Source organism: Notolabrus celidotus, chromosome 14 (genome assembly GCF_009762535.1).
Source record: "Notolabrus celidotus isolate fNotCel1 chromosome 14, fNotCel1.pri, whole genome shotgun sequence".
NCBI classification, from domain to species: Eukaryota; Metazoa; Chordata; class Actinopteri; order Labriformes; family Labridae; genus Notolabrus; species Notolabrus celidotus.
Window position 1 is genome coordinate 28,347,184 of NC_048285.1, and position 27,576 is coordinate 28,374,759.

Sequence of the window (27,576 nt, forward strand, 5' to 3'; positions counted from 1 at the left end):
AAAGTTGGCACGTAAATATGCATTTTGTACTAGAAAGAGAGCGGCAATGTTTGCTGAGCACACAACACAGCGGCTCTTTTCATCATGATATAATGTTTCAGGAATACTGCAGCTACAGTGCCAACTCCCTGGTTACACTGCATGTGTTTTGTTTTATCAAATGAAAAAAAATGATGATATTTCAGTCTTTCTGTTGCTGTACAACAAAGGTGCCTGCATGGGATTTGACTGCATGAATAACTCTGATGCACAAATCAGATGCAGGTGGAGGACAGTGATGTGCGGTAACAATGAAGAGAGTTTTAGAAAAAGAAGATTTTAAAGATATTCTTTTCTCTGGGTTTACTTTAGTGTGATCTTTTGTCATCTTTTTATTCTTAAAAAATCACACCTTCTTTATACTGGTGTCATGAAAAGACAGCTGTTTAATGTTGAGGGATAGTTCAGGCGGGTCTTAATTGTTCTGTTTTTAACACAACAGCAGTTGAGCACTGGCCTTTCTTTAATAAGAACACTGAAAAATAGGAAATACTTTGGTTGAATACACACAATTTCAGTTTGATGCAGTGAGTGAGTGTAAGTCAAAAGCCCACATGGATACCCAAGACATTACCATTCATTGTTGGGCTAATTAGAGGGTAGTTGGTGTGTGTGGATAAACTAAAGTAATTAGTCATAGATTTATGGTAGGATGTCTGCTGAGACAGCAGTTGCTAACATCTACTGAAGGAGATTAAAGCCTCTGTAAGCAAGCAAAAAAAAACAGAAGGCTCCTTCCTAATGTGATCTTATAAAATACATAATTCCAGATATCTTTACAGCAGGACTGTAGGACACAGCAAGGACAGAGGGATGCACTCCGGTGTTGTAACACTGTAAAATATTAACTCTTTTCCAAACTGCCCTTGTCAGAGACGATGAACTGCCCGGGGCAGCACACAGTTACCTTTGTGATTAAATGTTCATGTTTCAGAAAGTCTTTCTTACAGAAGAGTCAGTGTTTAACTGGAGCTGCTGACATTTCCCAGTTCAGTTTTTACATTGTGTGATAGTGCTGGGGAGTTATTTCTGTTCTACAGCAATAATGTTTTGTTACTTGGGATGCAACCAGTTATCATTCACTTATCATCAGATCGTTCCTGCTTCAGCAGGGGAGGTAAATGAAATAAATCAGCAGGAGAAGGACACTAATGATAGGGTTGTGGAGGAATGCATACAAATAAAGAAAGAACAGCCTCCCTGTTCATTTGTAGTTCACTGTGGGTGAATTGTTGATCATTTACAGGCAATCTTTGAATACAACAGCGTTTGCACTGTGAACAGAGTTCGTAGGAGAAGATTTAAGGATTTTGGTGTCACAAGTATATTACAGTAAATACATTTAGCCTTTACAGTTCAGTAGGATTACTTTAATAGTAAGAAATTTACATTTTACCAGTGCTGTGTGACCCTTTTGTTGTGGACTAACCAAGCGGCAACCTCCGGTCTAAAAATATGAGTCCAATGCAGAAGTGCTAAAAACTGCAGTTCATCGAGGATCTGCTTGAGGCTGACTCCGGAAGTACTGAAAACCACATACACACCAATTCAAATAAGCTGATCTTTACAGCAGAAATAAACATGTTTACAGCCTGGTACAAGAGAGGAGTCTAGTCTGGATAGCTAAGGCACAGCTGACTTGATTGACAGGTGGGAACACTGTAGCTGTTGGCTAGGAGGCTCAAAGCCCGCCTCTTAACGTCACAATCACTCGACAGCAGCAATATGGCTGCCGACGACCTCAAAACGGCGCTTCAGAAACAGCTGTGTGACGTCACGGATACTACGTCCATATTTTATACAGTCTATGTGATAGATGTAGAGATGCTCAGAGGTAGTGGCTGAATGCAAAAAGAGGAGATTATGTTTGATGATAAATTGAAAGATATATTGTGTGCATTGTTTTCTAATGGAAGAATAACTGTGCAGAATGAATGCCATCTCAGTGAAAAGTTTTCCAAATACAGTTGCAGAAAACATACGAAGGCACACAAGTTATCACACAAACAGGAGGATGGAGACATAAACATATAATACGTACCCTCTCAGGAGCTTGTGATAACTTAGTAGATGGTGCCGATGGGGTTTGCAGCGTTTTAAGGGACAATAAAAATGTTCTAAAAGAGCTGTAAAATCTTCAGGTGAAGCTACAGATCATAAAATCTCCATGGCAAGCATTTTTTTTTCTTTCGTAACCTGTCAGAAAAATATATGACATGAGGAATTTTGTTGGAATATCACCATGTGCTCTAATAATTCTCAAAGCAATCTTAGTGTAGGACCCTGAGTGAACAGAACACAAAGTAAGGAAAACATACCTGGACTATAAGCAGACTTTGTTTTACTCTGAGAGTTTCTATGGTTTTAATATTTGATTGGGACAACATGTAATCATGAATAACTGATGCACTATGTGAGTTTCCCTACACAGGCGAGAACTGAAAATAGATTAGAGATTTACCTCAGGTGACTCTGTGACTACAATTGTTGAATCCCATGTGAGAGTTAACATGTGGTATCATTTGTGTAAATGATCCTGTAAATGATAATAAGAAAGCTTCATCTTTATTGGAGGTGGAATTAAAGAAGCTGGGGAAATGAAGCAGAGCCCACTCTGAAAACTCCTAAAGTCGACACTGAGAATGAATTGTTTCATTTGACTGTGGCCTGTGTGAGTGTGAGTGTGTGTGTGTGTGTGTGTGTGTGTGTGTGTGTGTGTGTGTGTGTGTGTGTGTGTGTGTGTGTGTGTGTGGATGAGAATAACACTATGTGATTAAGGTATGATGTTATGATATTACCTGTCTGCTTTTCTATTTTCTTCATCTATTCTTGGCCGTCTCAGAAGATATTTGCCTTTGACTTCCTCCTGTGCAAGAAAGGAGAGGCTCTTGGTGTTAAACTGTTGTGATATTTTTAAGGTTAAAGCTGTGATATTTTCTTAATGCTCTGAATGGCAAAACCAGAAGTGTCTGTTCTTATTTAGATCGTAACTTGCGATCGGTTAAATGGTCAGGATGTTTATAGCCTTAATCACAAGCTTCAGTACTACTAGACTGTGGCTCCCCTGAGTATAGACAACATACATACATGCAGGTTTCTTTGTGATGATGTGAGTCAGTTTAACACAAAAAGAAAAACACAATCATGTGACAAACTGCAGCATGAGATCAATAGAGTTATATAAGATTTAACTGCAAGTTTCTTAACAGAGAGAGTGATGTATGTAAAGGTTCAAGTGCAGAGCAAGGATTCAACCAAGTGTTCGCCACTGATATTTGACATCAGACTCATAAAACTTTTGTCCATCTCAAAGTGAAGGAAATCTTGTCTTTGATGTGACTCATGAATAAAAGATACACTGCATAATACACATTAAACACTGAACACACCTACAGTGAATATTCTGTATATTACATGGAGAATCACAAAAAAGAAATATGATAGTCATATCTGAACACTGAAGGGGAAAGTCAAGGAGACTGTGCCAGTAGCTTTTCTTTAATGTTTAATATATTCTCGTGTGATCTCAGGGAGGCAACATCACTGAGGTGAAGTGGTCCACGTTTTCCATTCTGATGGGGGGATTTTTCAGAGTGCTGATAGTGATTTCAATCATTGTTTAAAGTTTTACCATATACTGCATCTAGCATGGCAATACAGCAACATTTCCAACAGCTCAATATCTAACCAATACTCAAATTACAAAATAGTCATTTTGATATAATGACTTGATGATTGTCTGATAATCATCTTTCTCAAGCTCAACCCTGACCTATCAGAAACCATAATCTTCGGTCATTCTCACGCCACCACCCTTCTCCATAAAAAACTCAGTCCCCTCTGCAATAACATCACAATGATGGTTAAGTGAGTGTTAAGCTCCCCCCTCCGATTTGTCCAAAGTCATCCATGCTTTTAGTTTTTCTCTTTGATTAGTGTAATGCACCTTTAACAGGTATCAGTCAGAGCTCCCTCCACAGACTCCAACTAGTTCAAAATGCAGCCGCTCTGATTTTAACAGGCACATCAAAATATCAACACATCACTCCTGTCCTCGCCAGCCTACATTGGCTGACAATTTTTTATCATGTGGATTTTAAGATTTTATTGATTACTTTTAAAATTTGAAATGGACAGGCCCCATGCTATTTAAGAGACCTTTTAACCCCCTATGTGCCTGGGCGGCCCCTCAGGTCTGTGGATGCATCTCTGCTGGTTGTGCCAAGACCAGGCCTTTTCAATCAGAGCACCAAGTTTGTGGAACTCCCTGCCACTGACAAGTAGACAGTCCACAACCTAAACTGCTTTTAAATCCTCATTTAAAACATTTTTATATAAGAAGGCATTTCTCCACCCCTAATTCTTGAATTCTCTCTGCATTCAGACGTCTTGTTTTGCTTCTGTCCTTTTTCTTCCCCCTGTTTGCACTGTTTTTTATGCTTTGTAATTCTCTGCTTTTTTGTTGTCAAGCACTTTGTAACCTTGTTAAGAAAACTGCTACATAAATAAAGTTTATTATTATTATGATCTAATCATATGATGATTGCCACACCAGCATGACAACACCTGTATTCTTCAAAACACAAGCCTGAAATATGAAAGTATTTATGCTGTGATTGCAACACATTCCTGTATCCAAACAACGACTTTCTTCTGCACTGAGAATGAATATTAGCTCTAAACTGCAGACTTGTGAGACTCAGTATTCAGGTGGTAACAGGAGAGTTGGAGGTGAAGCAGTGCAGCAGCCCAAATCTCTTTCTGTAAGGGTTGTTAGTTTCTTTTGATTTGTGTTTGGCCGCCTGTCACCAAAACCCATTCCCTGAAATCACATCACTATAATGGTCTAATCAGCACTTAACGAGCCATGTTACATAAAATCAATGCCCCCCTCTATTTGAGAATGCAGAATATTTGGAGGAGCTGATGAAGCCCGTGAAAGGGGGCAGGAGCTGCTGTCGATACGGTTCTGCAGTCAGTGGACAGGCAGGTCTACTGAGAGCACATGATGCACTTGCCTTTAAGTTCAGTGATCCTCTGAGATCCAAGCTTTTACAGCAAAATCCTTTGTTTTGCTGACTAATCATGCATTGATTTTCACAAGTTGTTAAGCCCAAATAAGGTTGTCAGGCCACTGCCAAACAACTTATCCACCTGTAGAGGCTCCGACAGCACAAAGCTAGGTAACTCCCTCGTTGAGCACCATGTGACTCCTCTCCTGGATTTATTTTATTATTATGGGGAGTGTACACAGAACAGAATTTAACATTGTAGTGTTCTGTCTCAGATGCAGCACTTTCCTTCAAATGGCAGAGTATACCATTTCCAGCATGTTCATGCATACATTGCCTTGTGGCTTGTGTGGGAGGATGCATGTCTGCCAGTATAAATTTATACGACATACCATCAAGCATCACTCCCACGTGCAAGTTGTCACAGTTGTCATGTTTCACACCTCTAAAAAGGGGCAATTTCAAATCGAGTCTTTGCTCAATACTAGGGGAACCTCAACCATGCTGTTCCAAGTGAAGCTTAGAGAACTGCTCACCGACTCAACCGAAATTCACTTTAGCTCTGGACCATCAGCTGCCAATCAAAGGCAGCAGGTTATTTGTTATTTTTGATAGACCTGCAGAGGAAACTTAACAATGCTTGCTTGTTTTCATTTCTCTCGCCCTTGGAGCTGCAGATAATTAATATCGGAGGCAACTGAGAGATAGATGAACAAATTTACATTAGGAGGGATTTGCAGGGAGGAGTAGAAAGTGACATGGAGTTACAGCACTACCCAGTGGTGAGGTATGGTATTGCAAGTGATAATGCCTTAGGAGAAATAATGCAGTTTTAAGAGTGTATAGCTCTATTAATCAAAAATTCTAATCAGAAAATGATTTTTTCGGGGTTATTTATATATTGTAGTTGTCAAATGTTGGCAGTTTCCTTGCAGTGCATTAAAAACAGCCTTCTCCTGGTGGCAGTTTCATTATGTATGACTGTCAATGTTTCAGCTTTTTCTAAACACACATAAACAACACATGAATGACCTTAACAGTCGGTTACATTTTCTGTTATTTCTCAAATGATTCGGAAAATATAATAGTTCTGCTCCTCATTAAGACGAGACCATGTGCATAATTGTTCCATCTTTGCAGGAGATAATTAATATCAATGACCCTGTTGACTTTTCAAATGCATCATGTTGGCTTTAATGATGATGTGTCATCAGCAGCCGGAGGTGGAGACACCCAGCTCAGTGTTTGCTGGCAGAGCCAGACCAGGGGCTCCAGAGCTGACAGGCGAGACCAGGTGAATAATTGTCTGTGGCATCTTATTACACTGCTGGCATGATCTGATTTAGTTCAGCAGCAAATGGTGGGAATAGACCCAGTGTCGTTGTGGGTATTGGATTAACGAGTTTTACGCACAAATGGACCCCACACTGACGGCAGATACATCATGGAAGATTAAAGAGGATTTCCGTGTGGTTGTGATAGCTGTCCTGCTTGCTTCATTACACAATTGAATCTCTCCACATGGGCAGTAATTCACTGTTAAATATTTGTGTCCTTGGTGGATGGCCCACAATATGAAAAGTTTTGTAGTTGTGTTTTTATCACAGCTTCACAACAAGAACAATGCAAGCCTTACAACAATTTCAGGAATCCAAATCTTTTTCCTTTGGCTGCTTCTTTGACTGACAGTATTTTTATTTAGAATTTTTGGATTTGTGTTTAGGTTTATATATTTATTGCCCTTACTGTCTTGTTGTTAAGTACCAGAGTTCCATTCAACTCGTCAAATTCCTTGAGTGTGCAAGCTCACTTGGCAATAAAGCTTTCTTGAATTTTGAATCTTGAATCTGATAAATACTGAAAAGGGCATGACATGATTAAATCCCCCTTACATAGCAGAGAACAGGTATGTAATGGTAACATTTGTGTCGTGCATTTGCATGTATTTTTTTCCCTTAAAAATGTATTCAAATAAAGAAAAAGGATGAATTATCTCTTACAAAATAAAGAAATCTGTACATTTTATTTGCAAATGAATGCCATAATCTGCACTCTGATCTTCCCTTGGCAAGTTGACTTGTTGAGCCTACAGTGTATGTTACATGTTTGTCCATATCTGTGGAAATGCAGAAAGGTGCTGTGGAAAAGAATTTCCCCAAGGGGACAATAAAGTCTAAAGTCTAAAAGTCTAAAGTCTAAATTCCTTTTTTATTCCCTGTATTTTTTACACATTTATCTTCAATCACAACACTAAATTGAATTCCATGTGTTAAGTATGAAAAAACTGCAATAGAATCTGTATAACAGCCCTAGATTGCTTAATAAAAAGAGACTACAACTCCCTAAAGCAATTATTTGAATGCTATTAGACAGCTGTTATCTGATTGGTTTACTACATCCCACGTGATTGAAATTCACGAATGACGTAGGACCCAAACAGGAAGTGCTAATATCTTACAAGTGGACACAACGTGAAAGTCAAGTGAAGGCAAAACGCTATTCATGGTGAAAGAAACCCACAAATAAACATGTAGTTTGTTGCATCTTGAAGTTATTTCGACGTGTTCTCCTGTTAGTGAGTTCTACCCCGGAAGGTGAAGCTTTGAGGCGATGTTTCAGGCTGCAGCTAAAACGCTTTGGGTTGCATCAACCTCTTCAAGGGGAGCACTGACAGCTCTTCGACACTACTGTAAGAAGACAACATCAAAACTAAGAGTGTCTGAAGCTGTCTCAGGAACTGAAGTAGGAAGGAAAATCAAAGTACAGGTAACGTTTGTGCTCCTTCTCATCACATGACATTTCAATGTATTATTTTCATTTTAGCCAGCTCCCTTTAACCCACACTAGCAACTACTTAAAACAGCTGTAGCCTATGTTGTGACCACATTGCATACACTTGGCTGAGATCTGTCTTGAATGACCAGTTTTGCATTTTATAAACATGACACTCGATTGCAATGTTAATGTTACACCCTACCTGAAGATCTGAGGGCTGCACAGAGCATACATCAGAATCAGAGTCAGCTTTATTGGCCAGGTATGCTTGAACACACAAGGAATATGACTCTGTGCTCTCTTTGTACAAGGCATAAGAATAAGACATACAAATAAAAATATAATAACAATAACATCAGCTATAAATACAAAAGAACAACAAATGGGCATGACTAATATGTACAGGCTAAAATAATATGATAATAGTGCAGTGGTGAGTAGCAGAGGCAGTTTTTACATTAAAAAGATAGTAGTTAAATAATAAAATAAATAGAAATATGGAATTCTGCTTGGAGAATTGTTGCATTGTGTAAATAAACATTTTTAAAAGCAAATTCGAGACCTACATTTTTAGTCTCGCTTTTAACTGAGTTTCATTCTTATAACAATTGCATTTATTTATTTATTTATTTATTTATTTATTTATTATCTAGTTCAAATTTTATTCACTTTTATTTATTTATGTAATTATTTATTTTATTTATTCTATGTGCAGCATCTTATTTTCTAGTAATGGTTTAATATTTTAGTGTTTTATTATCTTAGAAATGTATTTTATTTTGGTGATTTTTAATTTAAAATATCTTATTCTACCTCCAGTGTTTCCTCATTAAGATATCATGAGAGCGTTTCCTCAGTTTGTTCAGCAACTTATTTTTTATTGTTTTTATTATTATTGTTGCATATATTGTGTTCTTTTTTTTTTTTTTCTTTTCTAAAGTTAATTTTTTAGGGCTTTTTGCCTTTATTACATAGGACAGCTTAAGAGAGACAGGAAATGTGGGGAGTAGAGATGGGGGAAGACATGCAGGAAATGGTTGACCAATCGGGAATCGAACCAGCGACCCCTGCGACGAGGACTGTAGCCTCTGTACGTGGGACGCTTAGACCGCTAGGCCACCAGCACCCCATATATTGTGTTCTTAACCTTAGGATTGCGGGGTGGGTTTGGGGTCGGGGCTGGGGGTGGGATCCTTTTCTTAATTTATTCTACTGTAGGTTGTTTTTATGTACAGCTCCAATTTCATTGTATGAAAAGCTTGATCGGTGGATTGATCGGTCACATATCATTATTTTTTAAAAGAAATAATTCATATATGTTTCTCTGTTGAAGGGCTGGGTTCGCTCTGTAAGACCTCAGAAGGCAAACCTCTTTCTCCATGTGAATGATGGGAGCTCTCTGCAGTCATTGCAGATTGTCGCCAGTTCAGAGCTGAGTAATCCGTGAGCACCTCAGTATTACGCTCAGTAAATAATCCTCCACTTTTCAGTATGTGCTGAATACTTAAGTCAGCTGACTGTCTTTCTTTTTTATTTTTCTTGCATCAAGGTCCCTCACGTTTGGCTCAGCCATTGAGGTTACTGGTACTCTCAAGAAAAGTCCAAACCAGAAACAGCCTGTTGAACTTGAAGCTGAGCAAATCCACGTAGTTGGAGAATGCAACCCTGTGGTAAGGAAAATAGTCTCAGCAAACATCCCACCTACATTATATTGTTCTAGCTTCATATTTACGTACATTTTCCCAAAGAATGTAAACTAAGCTTGATTCTTGTTTCAGGATTTTCCCTTTAAAATCAAAGAGAGACACAGCCTTGAGTATCTCCGTCAGTATCCTCATCTCAGGTGTAGAACGAACGCCTTTAGCTCCTTGCTGAGAGTAAGGAGTGAGGCCACTACAGCAATTCACTCATATTTCAAGGTGAAAACATCAGTAGAGGACTTTTAACACCAAGCACAAGATGGTATGCTGTTTTTATTCATTACTTTATATGTATCTTTTTTCATAGGAGAATGCTTTTGTGCAGATTCACACTCCAGTCATCACCTCAAACGACTGTGAGGGAGCAGGGGAGCTCTTTCAGGTTGAGGTGAGGACTTATAGATTAGACTTAAAGTTCTAGACTTAAACATAACAGTTTAATCTTTGAGTAAATCTAACAGTGGATAGTTTGTGTGATGTTATTCTCCTCCCAATGAGAGATTCAGTTAACCTCTACACCTCAGTTATCACCTCAGCCTTCAGGTCCAGAGAATAATGAAGATGAGAACTTCTTCTCAGTCCCGGCCTTCCTCACCGTCTCTGGTCAGCTTCATTTGGAAGTGATGTCAGGGTGAGATCCACTTTATATATTGATGTTCCAGTGATCATCTTAGTAATACTCTTCTTGTATGCTCTGAAACAGAAAGTGATTCTGAAATACACTCAAGTACGTGTGTAATGATGCATGTCCCTCTTACTTTGCAGGGCTTTTTCTAAAGTCTATTCATTTGGGCCAACGTTTCGTGCAGAGAACTCTCAAAGCAGACGCCACCTGGCTGAGTTTTATATGGTGGAGGCCGAGGTCGCCTTCACACAGTCCTTGGAGGATCTCACCAGGGTACATGATGTTATTTTCTTTCAATACAAGATTGCTTTAGATACAAATCAAAGTAACTCATGGTTGCTGAAGTGTGGTTCATGTTTTCCCCTTTACTTCTCACTCTGCAAACAATACATTGAATTCTAAACTCTCTGAAAGCCAGTGGTCTGTATTTATTTTGGCTTTTATTTCAGATAAGATTATAAGTGATGCTCTTGAATGCCACACTTCTCATCTTTACTCTCTTCATTTTGCTTCACATAGCTGTGCGGCAATCATTTTGTCTCTCAGTGGCATGAAATCTTGATTGATAACCTTTGACAGAATGCATTCATCACAGACCGGATAATTATTTGAACACGCGCATCTTGCATAAAGAGAGCCCTGTCACACCACATCAATTTCTGTACTATGAAGGTCAAATATTACAACAACCTTATGTGACTTTGAAAAGTTGCCCCTTGTGCACAGTTGCTGCCCTGGCAAGTTTTAATTATTAAACTGGGCCCACCTCTCAGGTCATGGAGGACATGTTCCGGTCGGCCACAGAGCATGTGTTGGCTCACTGTGCGGAGGATGTGGATTTGTTTCACAAGCATGTGACTCCTGGACACAGGGTGAGTCTTGAAGGACGGTTATTTAACCTGGCCCATTATAACAATCAGTCACAACTTCCCCTGAGTTCTATCTAATCTCTATTTACATATTGTCCTGTTGCTCAATGCTCTCTAAGGAAATTGTAGATTCCATGCTGAAGAAGAAATTTCCTGTGTGAGTCTCTATTTTAATAAACATGGCATAAACGATTCGCTGAGAGTGAAGAATAAAGATATATGACACTATTTCAATCTTCTTTCAGGATAACCTACAGTGAGGCTATTGACATCCTAAACCGCTGCTCTGAGAAATTTGCCTTCCCAACACATGTAAGTGGCCGTGTGTTTTTTCCTCTTTGAATGTGCAGATTTGATATCTACCTCCTTTGTTTGTTTGCTACAAACACTATCAAGACACAAAGCTCCACATTGACTCAACTCCTTTTTTTTTCCTGCAGTGGGGTTGTGACCTTCAGACAGAACATGAAAAGTACCTGGTGAAACATTGTGGCAACATTCCAGTCTTTGTCACTGATTATCCTTATAATCTTAAGCCTTTTTATGCAAGAGACAACCAGGACCATCCTGAGCATACAGTAAGACTTAGTAACACTGTTAAAAATGCAGAGTGAATCAATGATTCAACCACTCAGTTCCTTCCTTGTAATGTCAGACGGGTTATCGCAGAGATTTGCATATCGGAGCTGACTCCGGCTGTCGTTTGTGTGCAGGCAGCTGCAGTGGACCTTCTTGTGCCAGGAGTTGGAGAGCTCTGTGGGGGCTCGCTGAGAGAGGAGAGGTTGGATCTGCTGAGGGCTCGGCTTGAAGAGTAAGGACACATACTCCAGGGGTATAAGAGGGCCCCCTGCTCTACATTTGAACTACAGTTGTCATATGCTGTGTAGTTTGGCGTATCTCATCTTTTCATTCATGGAGAACAAACATAATTCCAGTAGCTGGTGCTTTTTTTTCTACAATTAAAGCAGTAAAAAAAAACAAATTTTCAATGCTCTTGGAAACACATAAGGCAACAATGTGTAGAAAGTTTGGGGTCAGCTGTAAAATCCCAGAATATTTAGGGTATTTAACGGGGGTTTCCCAGGCTCACCACGTGACAAAAATATTTAGGAGAAAAACTGACATCTTTTGTGTCAGTGTGTGTTTTTTAAAAATGATGTTTATAGGAGAACACAATAAAACATCTAACATAAAAGATATTTTTGATAGAAGGCAATACTATGAAAATACAAGTTTGTTGAATTTGACATAGCTGTGGACTGAAGGAAACATTTGTCTTGTCTGTGGTGGACAACTGTCTGATCAAAAAAAAGCATGTTGCAATTTGTGCATGGATGATAACATGAAGAGTTGCAAAGGAGGATTTATTCATTAAAGTAAACGTTTCAATATAAAGGCTCTTACATCAGTTCTGTTGCTTTCCTAGGGTTGGATTAGAGGAGACGTACAGCTGGTAAATAATCAAACATTTACATCCAAAACATTTTAAAAGTCACATCTTTACATACCAACAGAGTTTAAATACTCCTTTATTTCTTTCTTCTTTTTTTTTACAGGTATCTGGATTTAAGACGCTTTGGCTCTGTCCCTCATGGTGGCTTTGGACTGGGATTTGAGCGATATCTTCAGTGCATACTCGGTGTGGAAAACATCAAAGATGTTATTCCTTTTCCTAGATTTTCCCATTCGTGTCTTCTTTGAAACAAAGTTCAAGCCTAATGGATTGTTTTTTTTTTAAAGTCAGTGAACATTGTTTTTTTTCTGCCTGAAAAACATCAAATAAACACCATGCTTAATGAACACTGTATTCAATTGTTTTGCTTTCTTGTGTTAAATTCCATACATTCTTTTCTGTAGTGGAACTTCTTCATTTACATTAACCCGATGATCAGCGGGGTAACAAAGAGACAATATCTTTCTTTGAAAATGGAAAGAAATCTGTCATCTGTTGATCACAGAACAACCATATATAAATTTGGAATTTCATGCATCCTGTGTTTATTTCTGTCACTTCTTTGGAAAGTCCCCTTTTTTAGAAACAAAGTCAAGTAGATCATGTAACCACAAGATGGTGCTTTTTCCCAGAAAGAGAAAAGACTTTCTTCACAACATTACTTGATTTGTTTTGTCTGTTATTTCAGACAAGAGAACATATTTTATATTGTACTTTATTTCCATTGATGGATACTTAACTGTATTTTCTGAGGTATAACTAGTCTGCTTTATTTCTATAAGAGAAGTCAATAGTGTGTCATGTGTAAAAAAAAACCAACCCCACTATCACTCAAACATCTTATTGTGTAAACACAGACAACTGAGTGCCACAAATTGACAAACTCCTTTATTATTTCTGTTCGTTTTGGCATCTTGACACTACTTTACGGCAGCAGTTCTCCCATCCTGTTCATCCCCAGCTCAGCCCATCCCTCTCTTTGCTCGGTGGGCGTGGTATGAGTTGGGAAAACAAACTGCAGACACCCTCCGGTACTTCCTCACCCTGCATCAGTTGAGTTTCCCCGCGGCTCCTTGTCAGCTCCGCCGTGCGTAATTGCTCAGAAATCGAGTTGCGCCTCTTTTTTCTCTCCAACTGTAGGACTGCGCGCTGGCTGTTGCGCACAGTGCCACCAGGAGCTACTGGCAACATCTCCGACCAGCACTACTTTGATTTTTTTTTTTATATATCAAATGGGGGGAGCAGACTGCACCAGTGAGAGCCAAACGCCGACAGCTCTTTGAAACAGGCAAGCCCTTCAGGATCCGTCATGTTCTAGTGACAGACGGCAGTTGTAGAGTAAGAAGAAAACTACACACAGTGACAAGCATGAGCGGCGGAGAGATCCTCTTCCAGGGCTGGCTGAGAAAGTCACCACCAGAGAAAAAACTGAGGAGATATGTAAGTGAATCACACTTTTCAGTTTTCACTAAGTTTATTCTGTGAGTTCATGAGTTAGACTGTTATCTACCTGAAATTACGCACTCCATTCTCTGTCCAGTACATGCGTTTCGTTTTGTTTTGATCATCTGCCTCTCAAATAGATGGTGTCAAACTCATTTAAGTCCCAATGTAGCAGGTGCACCCACTACCATCTGGACCTCTCCTCTCTCTGTAAGCCTTATAATGAGGCATCGCATGGAAATACAGTCTCAATCCATCAGTCTAGAAAATGTAGATTTCATATCACATGGGGTTATCAGGCCACCACCATGGGGTCCCATGACAACATGGAGGTAAGCTTTTGTAATACCTAACAGCTGTCTACAATTTTGACTAAATAGCTCACAGACTCAGACACAACCTGCTTTATCTCATCATGATGAGGTAATGTCTAATCAGATATTGATTTGAGCAGTTCTCATCATGGCCAAGCCAACTAATGTCACAACAGAAGTGTTGTCTCCACAACATTTCAGAATCTTGATAAGGGTTTGTAAGCCAAAGCTGTTAGTCTCTTGTTAGGTGCTGTGTAGGGGACTGGCTGTAAATCAGATAATAGGATTTATTGAGGCAGATAGAACCATGAGACAATCTCCTATAAATACAGCTGTCCACTGTTTATGTATGGTGTTGCATTACCAGGCCTCTCCATGTTCCTACTAGCTGACTTTGCCATGATGTCATCCCTCTGTTTCATCTGGAAATCCATCCTTGAATGTCTTCAAATGTACCCCCCCTTTGTCCTGTCATTTCCTCATTGTCTTCCACTTAAAGCTTGCTGATGTTTACACAGAGACCACCGTGGTCAGTATGGAACAGCAGCTGCAGTGGTACAGAGGAAAAAACTAGCTTGGTTCATAGCAGTACTGTATAAACAACAAGAAAAAAAAACAAAAAACCTCATGAGACATAATGGAGCTAACATAATGGCCTTCCTCAGGCAGCAGAGCAGAGGGAGCAGCCTCTCAGCCATTCTCACCCTGCTTTTCACCCGGAGCAATAACCTGTAAACAAGGACATGCACACAGTTTCAGCTAGAAAACAGTGTCATGAGATGGAGTGTCCAGAACGGGCAGACTTGTTAATGCGATAATCTGACCATCTGAAATTCCTTCCACTTAAAGCCAGGCTATGGACAATCAGGGCCATTTACTCCTCAGTATTGCTGTCATCTGACACAGTCAGCGTTCTGATGTGGAGGGATATTTTCAGATACTACTTTCACATACTTTCAAACATTCCAGCCTCAAGGTGTGTTGTGTCACAAACATGGTGGCAAGTTTGATCGGTCATTGAATTGGAATGAGTTGAGGAGGTGTTACTGGAATGTATTTTTCAAAACAGTAACTGGCATGTTACATGATGATGCAATAGTTCATACTGCTGGGTATCTTGAGGTGATGATTTGCAACAGTGAAATTCTGTTTTAATCCTTAACAACACTAAAACAACACACCCTGTCAATATTCCACCCTTTCTACCTGGATGTCCTGCCTGAGCCAGATGAGGTCTGTGTTTGTAAATCAGTAGTTTTTTTTCTGCTGAAATGGTTGGTCATTGTATCAAAAAAAAATGCCCCATGACTTGTCACAGATGTTTTCACAGATGTTTTCTGTCTCTCAGCTCCAAATGTTTCATGCAGTGTAATCCAAGGGGAGGTTCAGGACAGAGTAAAAACTGGTACTTCCACCGCAACTCTGACATGCAAATCATTATGCAAAATCAGGGAGCAAAACACTCATGGCAGTTACGGCCTGGATTCAGCCGGTAGTAAAAAAACAGGAGACAACATGTCTTCTCAGTAACAAGTACGACTAGTCCTGGTCAAATGTTTGTTAATTGTTTACAAACGCCTTTAATTCTCCTCTGTGGCTCACTCAGCTTCTTGCTGCCCAAACACATGATGAGCATAAACTTTGTGTGTGTCGCCCCCCCCCACTTCAGACATGTGACAGCAGCACTGCAGGCATGTGTATTCGCTTTTCACACATGCTGCATCCCCACAAGGAAAACAACTACGCTCTCATGTCTCAGAGCTTCTAAATGACTCACTTGGTTGGCTTTATCTCTTCTCAGGGGCCGGTCGAGGCTCCAGAGGTGGGCAGTGGTTTAAGGGATATGTGGGAGTGGCTTGGTTGCTTTTGTTGAACGATGTCCAGAATAAGCAGAAAGGAACATGAAAACAACTGACTAACCCAGCACTCATCCAGCACCTCTTGCATAGATCTGTGTAAGTGATTTTACTCATCAGTCAGTGGTCAGACAATATGCCTCATCATGTCTGATACATCTGCTGCAAACAGTGTTTTATTTGTAGCTGCTGCTTAGGCAACCACGTGTCACTTATTACATCAGTATACAGTTAATAAACATCTGTTGATGGTAGAGTTTCTACCTTGACCTGAAGAAAACAAAGGAGAGAATATCCCTCATCTGTCCTCTGATATTTACCTTGTAAAGTTTTTCCAAGCCAGTTATTCCAATGTTGACATATGCATACAACTACGTCATCTACTCGTATGAATGCTACTTTGCATGCACAGAATAAATCAGACCTCTGACGTGCTGTATCATTAACTATTTAATCCCTGGTCTCGGGTTGAGATCAAGCTCCTGTTGGCTAAACCCTCCCATCTACCCAGTTGTTGTACCTGACATCACAAACGTGTCTGTTCACATACAGTAAAGCATTGCCACATTCCAGACAGATCATATCGGCAAGGTGATAGCTTGCTGCTTCTGCCGTCTCCCACTGCCAGCGTCTGGGAGCTTTTTTTTCGTGTCGCCCTGTGGATGGTACACAAAAAGGAAGAGAGGTCGGGGAGGGGAAGTTAGTGAGCTTCCAAAGGCAGGCACAGCAGAGCAGAAGCCGCTTGTGTCCCACTGTCAGCTGCAGGGTCTGCTGTTGTTTTGCAGAGGGGCTTTGGGAAGTCCTTGCCCTCAGAGGTCAACAGAGAACGCCTCCCAGTTCCTGCTTTGACAGACACCCAGCGCTCACACAGACATTTTCCTTGTTCCACTTTATCTGAGGGCCCTCAAACAAGCCTCTCCCCAGAAGCTACAAAACTGGGTTGGCTTTATATGAATACAGTACTCCAGATAGCTTACTTAATCATTTTAAGATATGTTCTCTGAAAGGATCCCTGTATCTGGAAGTATCTGAAAGTAAACCTATTATTTGATTGTTTTTTGGTGCTTGATATATCAGAATGGAATGAAAAATGTTTTCAATATCCTAGAGCTCATACTGTCATGTTAAAAAAAAGCATATAACAGGGAACATGGGTGGTTCTTCTTGATTTAAAATATGAATCTCTTATCAAAATGATTGCTGATGAATGTCCTATGAATCATCTTAGTATTGTGCAGCTTCACATTAACCGTCATACATAAGATTTGCAAGGAATTCATACGCAAAGTATTCAGTTGTCCGCCATAAACGTGTACTTCTTTCTCCCCTGACTAGTGCAGCATTAATTTTTCATATTCATTGTGGAAATCTCATGCTGGCCTTGTTTGAACTCCCATCATAATATCCTGTCCTTTGCCATGAACTCCAGTTAATCCAGATTGTTTTCTGTCCAAAACCTAATTATTGCACCAATAGCAGATGCTGGACTTCCTTTGGATCATACCTACAGGAAGTGTTGTGACAGAGGTCCCATGACATGGAAAGAAATTAAATTGGTCTCAGGGTATATAAAGCTATTTAAATCTATCAAGACTCTATCAGCTGAGCTTACAATTCTGCTGCTCTGAAGGGGATTAGATCCCATTGATTTTTCCCTTTAGTTTGGGCCAGAAGTTATAATCTTTTACTTCTTTCCTGAACTCTCAGAAAGTACACTTTAGCAGGACTGATGGTTTCATTAAATGGCGCTGAGAATAAAAATAAACAAATGCTACCACAGCACCAGGGATTATAAAGAATTTCTGGATGAATCCATTTTTATTGTAGACCCCTTTAAAGATCCAGAGATCATAAATGATCACAGTTAAGACGGGTATTGTACAAAATGAAAATATTGAAAGAGAGAGTTAAAAAAAGAAGACAGTGACTAGATCTGAGCACAGTCATATACAGGATTTATGCCAGTAGGTCTTACATGGGCTGGTAGATGACATGTCATATGACTGTCATTAGATTAGATTGGCCTTCTGAGGCAAATGGGCTTTCCAGATATGACGCGAGTCAGTGGAAATGCCTTTTGGCCCTCACTCAGTCGCATGCAAAGACTTAAAACTGAGATGATATAATAGTTTGAAAATCATGTTTTTAATTGTTATAAATTTAAACTGACCAGTAATGACATCTGTGGTTTCAGTGAGAGATACATAAGTAGGTGGCAGACGCACTGTTTTCTGTGCAGCGGCTTTGTTTTGACTCCGAGGAGATGCTCAGTTAAGCTTGGCAGCGCTGTTTGAGCATGCTCAGAGTAGATTGAGACAGATGGGAAACTCTTACTTAGACTACATTTTAAATTTGATTAAATGGAAATTATTGTGTGTTAGAGTTTGTGCTGTTTTCAAAGTCAATAACACATCTCATAGTAATGAGCTCTCAAAGGTGTCACTCACAAGGTTCACTATTTCTGCCTTTGAACATCAGCATGATGTAATGCAATAAAAATATTAGATTCTAACAGAAGAGGTCAATTTGTAGCTTTTTGAAGTTAATTCAATCATATACAAATGATATAAATTATATTATGTTTGACATGTGAAGCCAGTTGCATTTCATATTTTAACCATCAACAGTGAATATGATCAATTGAGAGTGACTTGTTGTGTTTCTGTTTCATTTGAAATGCCAAACTATGCTGCAATCAAACGATACCAAAGCTTGTAAACATTTTTGCCTTGAGGATGTGGCACAGGCTGGTACATTAGTCAGAATGAAAGTAACCTCAAAAAATGAGTGGATCTAGAGACTGATACAGCTCTAAATTCTGGGTACTAAAACCTAAACTATCTTTGAAGATGGTGAACAGTGATGACTAATTACTGATGACTTGAGGAAACTGGAAACTTTGATATATTTTCTGTCATTTTAATGTTTTCAGGTGAGGTTACAGTTAGTTTGTAAGCCCAAAACATAGACAAGGAGGCATTGCACTTATGAGATTATAATGCAGAATACTCAAAGTAGTCAGCTCTTTAGAAAAAGACAGTAGTTTTATGGTGACTTAACAGTTTGGAGGTCTGACTTTGTCCTGTTTTGAGTGTATGGATAATTCCCTGCACTTCAGAATTTAAAACCAGTGTGTGACACCAAGGAATTAAGGGAGGAGCAGAGACTTTTACCAAGGGTAGGACACACATTTAGGAAGTCTATTATTACAGAGCCGGAATAGTCAAGGACACCTTTTCAACTGTTTTACAGCAGTGTTTGGTCATTGACCATTAAGGGATACGACTATTCATGACTCATGATTATTGTTAATGTTTTAAAGTTGCCATGAAAAGTGCCTTAAAGCTGGGGTTGGTAGTTAGATTTAGATACACTTTTTGTTATACTGGTTGAAATGATCTTTATGTCCCGATGGCAATCAATGCATAATGTGTCCTAAAAAAAAGCTGTAATAAACCTGGGACAACACCAACCAATCCCTGCCATCAGGAGCCAAATTATGGAACCAATCAAATCCCGTCCTGCCGTTCTGCCCGCCTCCTGCGCGTACACTTCATGTTTGTTTGTGTTTTTAACTTTCACTATGATAATGTGTTGGTGTTTTCTTCCCGCTGAGTGAGATGTAGTGCAAAATACAAACCATGTGCTGAGGACTGGTTTTGAATCAGTCACAATCATATGGTCCCGAATCAGCGGCACTCGTGCATGTGAGCGGGGGCGTTGTTTTGGAGGAGCCCCGAGGGGTTAGACGGAATCCTGAGGAAATGCTACATTCAAATTCATGCTAGTTTTCTGTGACTACCAACACTAGCTTTAAAGTGTATTTATTTATGTAGTGGAATTATTCAGGTGGCAAATGCAGCTTCTACACCTGGGAATGTATTAGCATTGTGAGAATGTGTAGATACGATGACGTGTGAGCTTATCCTTGTGTGCTTCAGCTACATGATATATTTTACAGTGCATTAACAGATGCTATCAACTCAAGGTCCTGAATGCAGCATCAGTGACTGGCAGTGATGATGCACTCATGGGAGTGAGGTAACCTCACAGGCATGATGATGTTTGAGCTTCATGGGACGGTTAAGTGGTCAGACTTTCCCTTTATGTTTCTACTCTGAGACCATTTCAGAGAGAGATCCCTCCTCATTTACATGAAGTGTTTTATCCATTGCTGTGCATGTAAAACTGCTTTGGAAGGAGTCAGAGAGAGAGAGAGAGAGAGAGAGAGAGAGAGAGAGAGAGAGAGAGAGAGAGAGAGAGAGAGAGAGAGAGAGAGAGAGAGAGAGAGAGAGAGAGGAGAGAGAGAGAGAGGAGAGAGAGAGAGACGAGAGAGAGAGAGAGAGATGAGAGAGAGAGAGAGAGAGAGAGAGAGAGAGAGAGAGAGCAGAAGCACACAGCACACCCTCCCATATGCAGACATGTATGAGCTGCTGCAGATGGCAGAGGCAGGGGGAAGTGACACAAAGAGTTCTGATTACAGATAATGTTCCCCGCTAGTCAAACTGTTGGGGCGGGCTCATGCTAAATAAACCCAGCCTTTTTGCTGATATGGAGACATGATGTGAGATTACTCATTTTGCTAATGATGGAAGTGTTCAGCTGTAAATTGAGGCTGATTACACCTACTGCGAGCTTTTGAGAGGTTGTTTTTCATTCAGATTTCACAGATCATTGCTCCTGTGACGCGAGTGAATGAGGACTGCAGGTACCAAATGCAGCATCCCTCTTCATCATCACCACACCTGTAGGATGGAGCCTTCCATCACAGTCGCATGATGACATTGTATGTGGAATTACATATCCTATCATGTCAGGAAAGATGAATTGAACCCAGCTCTGCTTTACATGCACCAAATGGAGTTCAGGGTAAATGCCTTTCTTAAAAGAATTTGAACTTGGCAATTCTACAAATGAGGGAAGTGTTCCTTCCCTCGCGTAACCCTGTCTGTCTTGGCGCACCGTGGCTAACCTCCCACCCTCTTTATTAACACTCAGGAATTTATGGGCCTGTTTGGGTCTTATCGGCATGCGTTAAGTCTTGCAGCTGCCGGCCTTCCAAGGTCAGTGTTTTGACTATTGGGAAACCTGAGTAGTTTGATTTAAATTGCAGCGGCGGTGCATTAGTCTAGTGCATCCTTTAGACCTCTATGCCTGTGGTTTTATACAAGTCAGTATTTCTGCTTAACGTCTTTTTAACGTTTACTTGTCCGGGTACACGGATGGGACAGAGTCGTGTCCAAATCTTGAGCATCTGGAAATCTTCAACACTCCAGACAGATAGTTGGCTCTAGCTGCTGAAAATGCAAAACTGGCCTCTCATTGTTGGCACACGGTTGGACTCCTGTTTTGTTTGTGAGCTGAATTTATGTGAAATGCTGCAGAAATGTGTATTATAAACTTTGTCAGGGTAGGCTGTCTGCTTAACTTCTCGCTCAGAGATGAGACTATGAGCCCTGTGTAAACTGTAGGATGTCTAAGGAGCTTCCCTGTGCTCTCTTTTATCCAATTTATGGTTTAAGTTCAGTGTTGCATAAACTCTTGCACCCAGGTAAATACCAAGCGGCAATGTGGAAGTGCAAAAAACTGCAGTTCATCAAGGATCCGCTTGAGACTGGCTACGGAAGTACTGGAAGTCACATACACATGAATGGGAAAAAGACGATCTTTACAGCAGAAATAAACATGTTTACAGCCTGGTACAAAACACGAGTGTAGTCTGGATAGCTCATTTCTCAATCGGCACACACTGTGAGGGGGGTGACATTTTTAACACAGCAATTTTGAAGATATTGAGATTATGAGTCCTCCAATGAGAGACACAGCTGCCTGTGGGAACACTGTAGCTGTTGGCAAGGAGGCTCAAAGCCCGCCTCTTTACGTCACTATCGCTTGACAGAAGCAATATGGCTGCCGCCGCCGATTGGCTTCAAAACAGCGCTTCAGAAACAGACGGGTGACGTCACGGATCCTACATTAGCTTGATATTTGAACCATGATTTCCAATTCATGTTTTTATACAAAAGCTACACAATGTTACACTTAATCATCAGAATACATTTCAACTTCATTAATTAATTAACTTTAGTGTTTGGACACCATTTAAAATGTGATCAGTTTCTTTTACTTTGATGGGGCATTAGCATTAAAAAAACTCAACATTACCAGAGACTTAAAATACAAGGGACTGCAAAACAAAAGATGAGTATCATAATACAGAAGAATGGAAAAAAGCAAGCTAGAATCAGTTTGTACCATACCGGTCTATGGTAAATACATAAACATGACACCTGCCAAGCAAAAAGGAGACTATAAAACATATTTCTTGCAGCGCACTCTTGGAATTAAAAACAGTGCATTTCAGGAAGGATGAGTCAGGATGCATGATTTTCAGGAAGATCATTGAAAGCATCACAACATTAAGCTATTTATATGCTGTGAATAGCAGGCGATATATACTCTAAATGTAATTGGATTGCATTCCCTCACTTGCTTATAGTCCCATGTGTTCCTGGAATGTGACGTGTGACCCGCTATTGATTAGGACCACATAATCAGTACTCTGTCGTCATTGTTTGCTACAGCCAGTCCAGGCTTCCCCCCCCTTCTGCCCACATTAACCAGAATCACAAGTGTTTAGGCATTCACTCATACAATCGTTGCCATTATGTTGGTCCCACCTTTTGATTTCGAGCGTTCAGAATGGCCCTGACTGCTGCTCTTTTGTTCAGAGGTGTTTTCTAGATTGGTTTCCTAGCTTTATTTGGGCACCAGAAGGGACAAGAAGTGAAATCTCTAATGTGCTAAATATTCATTTTTTTGTTCCTCTCTAACTTTGAGTAAAAAAACAACACCCACACAGAATGGATGTGGAAAGAGTGCATTACAGGATATTTATGTGGGAGGACTACTATGTCTTTTCTCTTTCTTTACAAACATTTACAATCCAGGGCAACTGCAATTAAAAACTGCTTCAAGCTGAGATATGAGGAGCAGAAGTCTGGAATTATTCAGCATGAAGTTTAGCTTATAACATGTGGAATCAAATTTAGATTGTGCTTGAAGATAAAAGTAAGCCAAGTGAAGCTGGGATGCTGTTTTAAAACGTACAAAACATGACCCCTGATTCATGGTTCAGATAGAAAACAACATCCCTTTGTTTTCAGAACCTTATCTGAGTCTTTCAGGAAGACTTCCAATATAAAAAGATATAATTCAACAACCAAATAGCTATATGAAATCATTACAAAAACTGCCATCGAAAATGAAGATTGCATGTTTTTATTTCCATTTTGCATAAAGCTTTTAGATTGGTGAAACCTCACACTGAACTCTTCTTCTATTGGCTGAAAGAGGATACTAAAGACCCCAGCGATCACTATTTCTCCCCCTTAATTCTCTCTGTTCTCTGAACCATTCCTTATAAGCCCACCAGTGGGACCACAGAGAACACTACAGGGATCCCTCTCAACTCACCTTTTACGAGCAGTAATGCGGTAGTGCCACTGTTTTTACATGCAGCTTCATCCCTGTGTTCATTTGTGTGTGTGTGTGAGCGCTTGCAGCTCAGATCAAACAACAGACATGTTACCTGAGGCCTCCAGTCTGACACTACACCACCAGCCGAGTGTTCAGAGTCAAAAGAGGTAAATCACCCCACCACAGCACATACATAACCTTTACAAACGCTGGTGTAGATGAGAAAATGTACACAAAGCGAAGGTGTATACTGCGCTGCAGCTCCACTGTGCTGGTGTTTGTGCAGCTGTACAGTGTGTGTACTGCAGCAGCAGGTAAAGCAGAGGAGGCAGAGTCTGTGACAACAACCTGCTGTCTCCTCCTCTCTTTCTCTAATAGGAGGAGAGGTAAACAAAGACCATTCTAACCTTTAACTTGGATAACACATGTTTAGTTTGGGTGTTTGCTCACACACATTTAAAAACATGCGGACTGATGCTTATCAGTCCGTGTGTTGACACAGCCTACTACTACACACACTATCCATTGCTCTATTGCTGTAATAGGCACACCTTGGATAATTGTTTTACGTCACAACCATATGAGTTAATTTGTGTGTGTTACCAGGACAGCAGAGTGATGAGTTTGGCTCCAGCACAGGTGGGTTTGTATTTACAGTGGTTGCTGTAACTTACTGTATCTTGCTCTAAACTCTGCTATGAAGTGTTGGAGAACTATCAACACATCCCAGACAATGGTTTCTCTTTTATATCTGGTAGCTGGGAACTTCTGTTTGTTTTCCCACAGTATCCTTGTTTTGCAGTCAGCCAGAAATAGAGCGCAACAAGGATACTTATCAACATACAAAGAAACAAAAGGAATTGGCAGAGAAAAAAAAAAATGTTTTGATCCTATTTTTAGATGTAAAGTCACTCAAAAGATTGTTTTGTGTGGTTTTTGTTATTAGATGTTTTCCTTCCCAGTCATCAAAAATAGACGCAAACAGGTTAGCCTTTGTACTCCACTGTAGTCTCTCTCTTTGTCTCTATCTGTGTCTGGCTGCCACCAGTGCAGGACAAATGAGATGTTGGAACAAGCTAGGATCAAACTTAAATGGGATGATTGAATAAGACTGAAAGGACCAAACACGCTGCATTCATACATACGGATGGCTGCCCTTCTTCTTGGAGAGCTTTCGAGCACTGGCAGGCCATTCTGTCTCTTTTTAAGGCCTGGAGTTGTGACCCTTGAAATCCAGAAAGCAGGGTGTAAACTTTAAGTTATGACACTTCAGTCTTACATGTTTAGTAGGACATGTTGTGCTGAATCAATTGGGCTTTTATTCTCAGATTTAACTTTTTCTTGCCTTCAATGTCTTCAGTTAAAAGAGCAGTTGGGGGGTACAACATGTCCCGTCTTGGTGTCAGTGTATAAAGCTCATTCTTTGATATAGTGTAAGTTTAGGGTGTGATTAGTGGCCCGGCTCTCAGCTCTCTCGGTGGTCGAGCGCACTGTCCAGTCCAGTTGTTAACAAGGGCAGTGGATCTCGGCTAAGCCCTGTTGTTTCTGAACAGTGATGTAGTTTAAAGCAAAGTGATGAGGGGGAGGGGAAAGTTGGAGAGCTGGGAGAGTTCAGCCTAGTTTTACAGCTTCAGCCCTCTTCCCAGCGCTCGGACAGTGATCGATGGGCTTAGACATGCTCTGTAGGACAGGCGGTGGGTGGGTTAGTCCATTTTGTTGTTTCCTCCTCCCCAATGATTTACTTCACACGGGATGTTAACTCAAATTTAAGAAAGTGCATGAGAGCGAGAAGTAAGCCACATCACCAGAGTGCTGTTCAAAAAGCCGATTCAAAACTGAATGCACTTCAGATGTTTTCATTTATACTCCATGCAGTATATCTGAGTTGCTTAGCTCTAAGTGTAACAGAGGAAAAAACATCACTCAGCCCCCTCATGAGCATCATTTTCTTCTGCATTAGAAAGCAACTGCTTTTCCTGTGGAAAATAATCAGTCTATTTTTAGTCTGATAAGGCCTCCTAAATGAGTTGTATTTCCTCCATGGTTGAGAGCTGTTGCTGTCCTGGGTTAATACGCTGTCCACAGCTGAAGGATGCCAGGAATAACCCAGCTGGGTCGCACTGACCTCTTCAAACTGGGCAGAGCTCCAGGTCTCAATTAAGTGATGCTCTCTCCTTCCAGAAAAGGCAATAATATTTAAATGGGGCTTGCAAGAGTTATAGCGATTTCTCTCTGATGGTGTAATGGCACTGAACCAAAGAGCGGTGTGGATCTGGAGAGAGGAACAAATGTACACACTTTGGTTTGTTCCTCTGGAGGAGTGCGATGACTGTACTGTGTATTTACGAAAAAAGGAAGTTCACACCTCAGTGTAAGACTTCAGAAAGAAACTTAAGGAGTAACACTTTTGACTTCTCTTGAATCTGTTCTCCCACATCCTTTACCAGTATGCTGACTTAAGAGAAAATTTAAAGCAAGCTCTAGTAGTGAGAAGTGACCCAACACCTTGCATTCTAATAACTTCCTTTCTTGACATCGAAGTGATAAAATCTAATATTATATTCACACTTTTTTGTGCTGCTTCCTGAGACAAGGGATATTGGTATGATGCATGAAGCAGAGCGGCTCGACTATCAGCACCTCTAAGGTCGTACTGCCTCCAGCTCTTATCAGGGTATCAGTCGTACTGAAAATAAAATGAAAATAGTGTTATTCTTCAGTGTACCTCAGGGGTATTTCAGCTACACAACAAAGATAAGATCGCAATCTGCACTTTCTTAGAAATATGAGAAAAATTATGTGTTGCTGACTCTTTGCTGCTTGTCTTGACTTCCCAGAGGAAACATAAACAGAACTGTTAAAAAGTCAGAAAACAGAACAGGTCTTTAACAATCTGTATTAAAGCTAACATACTGACATGAATGTTACACATTTCATCATTTATTCCCAAGTCTCAGCCAAATGTAAATAGATGTAGCTTCTGAATAAGGTTTACTACGGTTAGAATTAGCAGTGACAACAAGTCTGACTTAAATGACAGTAAATCTCTTTGACCTTTCACAGACCTTATCGACCCTACAGGCTTACTGGTTTGGTTTTAAAGATGCAGAATCTGACAGGAGGACACCTGAGAAGACTGCAGATTACAGATTTATGTAAAGTCAGAACAGGACTTTTATACAGAGGACATTTTGACTGGTAGAAAGGAAACGCACAGGGCTAACGATGGCTCTGTGGCGACTCTCAGGGACACATTGGACCAGAAGCACCAGGACATAAAACCCAGAGTGGCTTATTCAGCCATTATTATTAAAGATGCATCTCAGAGGTTAAAGCCCTATCAGAAAATTCATTCATCTACCCAGCTAAGATTTATAATACCTCTGAAAAGCACATGAGAGGTGCAATGAAAAATATTCCTCCCTGTGTGTGTGTGTTTGTGTGTCTGTATGGTGTCATTCTGGTTGGAGAGGGGTGTGTGTGTGTGGGGGGCAGTTAGCCTTGCGGCAGTGTCTGTGTTGATGGAGAGAGAGGGGGCCTGCAGGATCCTGTGTGTCAGCAGCCTGTGTGTAAGAGACATTGCCTAGCGGAAGTGCATCACTGGCAGATGTCCAAAAGCCCCCCCCTCAACCCCCCCTTTGCTGCCCCTTTCCCTTCCTGGTCTATCTTCCTCTTTTGTCTCTGAGCACAGAGAACACAGAGGCCCTTTAAGACTGCCACTGGAAAAAAAACATATGGGGCTGTTGGAACCAAGGCCACTGTTCTTCCTTCATGCTTTTCCAGCTGACAAATACAACAATAGTGTCATTGGTGTGAAATCAACACATTGTATTGTAGGTTTCTGGCTCTTGCATCATGCTGCTTGCCTTTCTGGAGCGTGTACTTCTGCTCCTTTTCATGTTGTTATGACAAGAAATGTTAAATCAAAGTTTCCGGGGAAACTCCAGCGCCCAGTGACCTTGCTGTATTGTGATTGGATGAAAGCAGTGCTACTCTCCAGTTGTTTAAGAA

At 40.4% G+C, this 27,576-nt stretch overlaps 2 protein-coding genes across 4 annotated transcripts in view; both read left to right on the plus strand.

Annotated features, from left to right (window-relative positions):
- Positions 1 to 7,467: 7,467 nt before the first annotated feature.
- On the plus strand, positions 7,468 to 12,821 carry nars2 (asparaginyl-tRNA synthetase 2, mitochondrial). 2 transcript variants are annotated; one of them, XM_034701631.1, is made up of 14 exons: positions 7,468 to 7,817; positions 9,160 to 9,269; positions 9,376 to 9,496; positions 9,605 to 9,745; positions 9,834 to 9,914; positions 10,033 to 10,157; positions 10,292 to 10,424; positions 10,925 to 11,023; positions 11,140 to 11,177; positions 11,266 to 11,332; positions 11,461 to 11,598; positions 11,734 to 11,831; positions 12,447 to 12,473; positions 12,577 to 12,817. In XM_034701631.1, the coding sequence occupies exons 1-14, from the start codon at positions 7,662 to 7,664 to the stop codon at positions 12,719 to 12,721; spliced, it is 1,479 nt and encodes a 492-aa protein (XP_034557522.1). In that variant the 5' UTR covers positions 7,468 to 7,661; the 3' UTR covers positions 12,722 to 12,817. The 2 variants fall into 2 exon arrangements, with proteins under 2 accessions (XP_034557522.1, XP_034557523.1); XM_034701632.1 differs by having other exon boundaries at positions 7,469 to 7,817; positions 10,063 to 10,157; positions 12,577 to 12,821.
- Positions 12,822 to 13,464: 643 nt separating this feature from the next.
- gab2 (GRB2-associated binding protein 2) overlaps positions 13,465 to 27,576 on the plus strand; it is a 37,888-nt gene continuing 23,776 nt past the window's right edge. The window contains exon 1 of one of the 2 annotated variants that reach the window (XM_034701628.1): positions 13,465 to 13,913. In XM_034701628.1, the coding sequence (XP_034557519.1) occupies positions 13,842 to 13,913 (72 nt within the window). In that variant the 5' untranslated portion in view covers positions 13,465 to 13,841. The remainder of the gene's footprint in view (positions 13,914 to 27,576) is intronic. The other variant, XM_034701627.1, reaches the window with a different exon arrangement.

Coding starts and splice junctions, on each gene's coding strand:
- nars2 (XM_034701631.1), top strand. CDS start 7,662: ATGTTTCAGGCTGCAGCTAAAACGCTTTGGGTTGCATCAACCTCTTCA. Junction 10,158..10,291: donor CATTTGGAAGTGATGTCAGG/GTGAGATCCACT, acceptor CTTACTTTGCAG/GGCTTTTTCTAAAGTCTATT. Junction 11,178..11,265: donor CTGAAGAAGAAATTTCCTGT/GTGAGTCTCTAT, acceptor ATCTTCTTTCAG/GATAACCTACAGTGAGGCTA.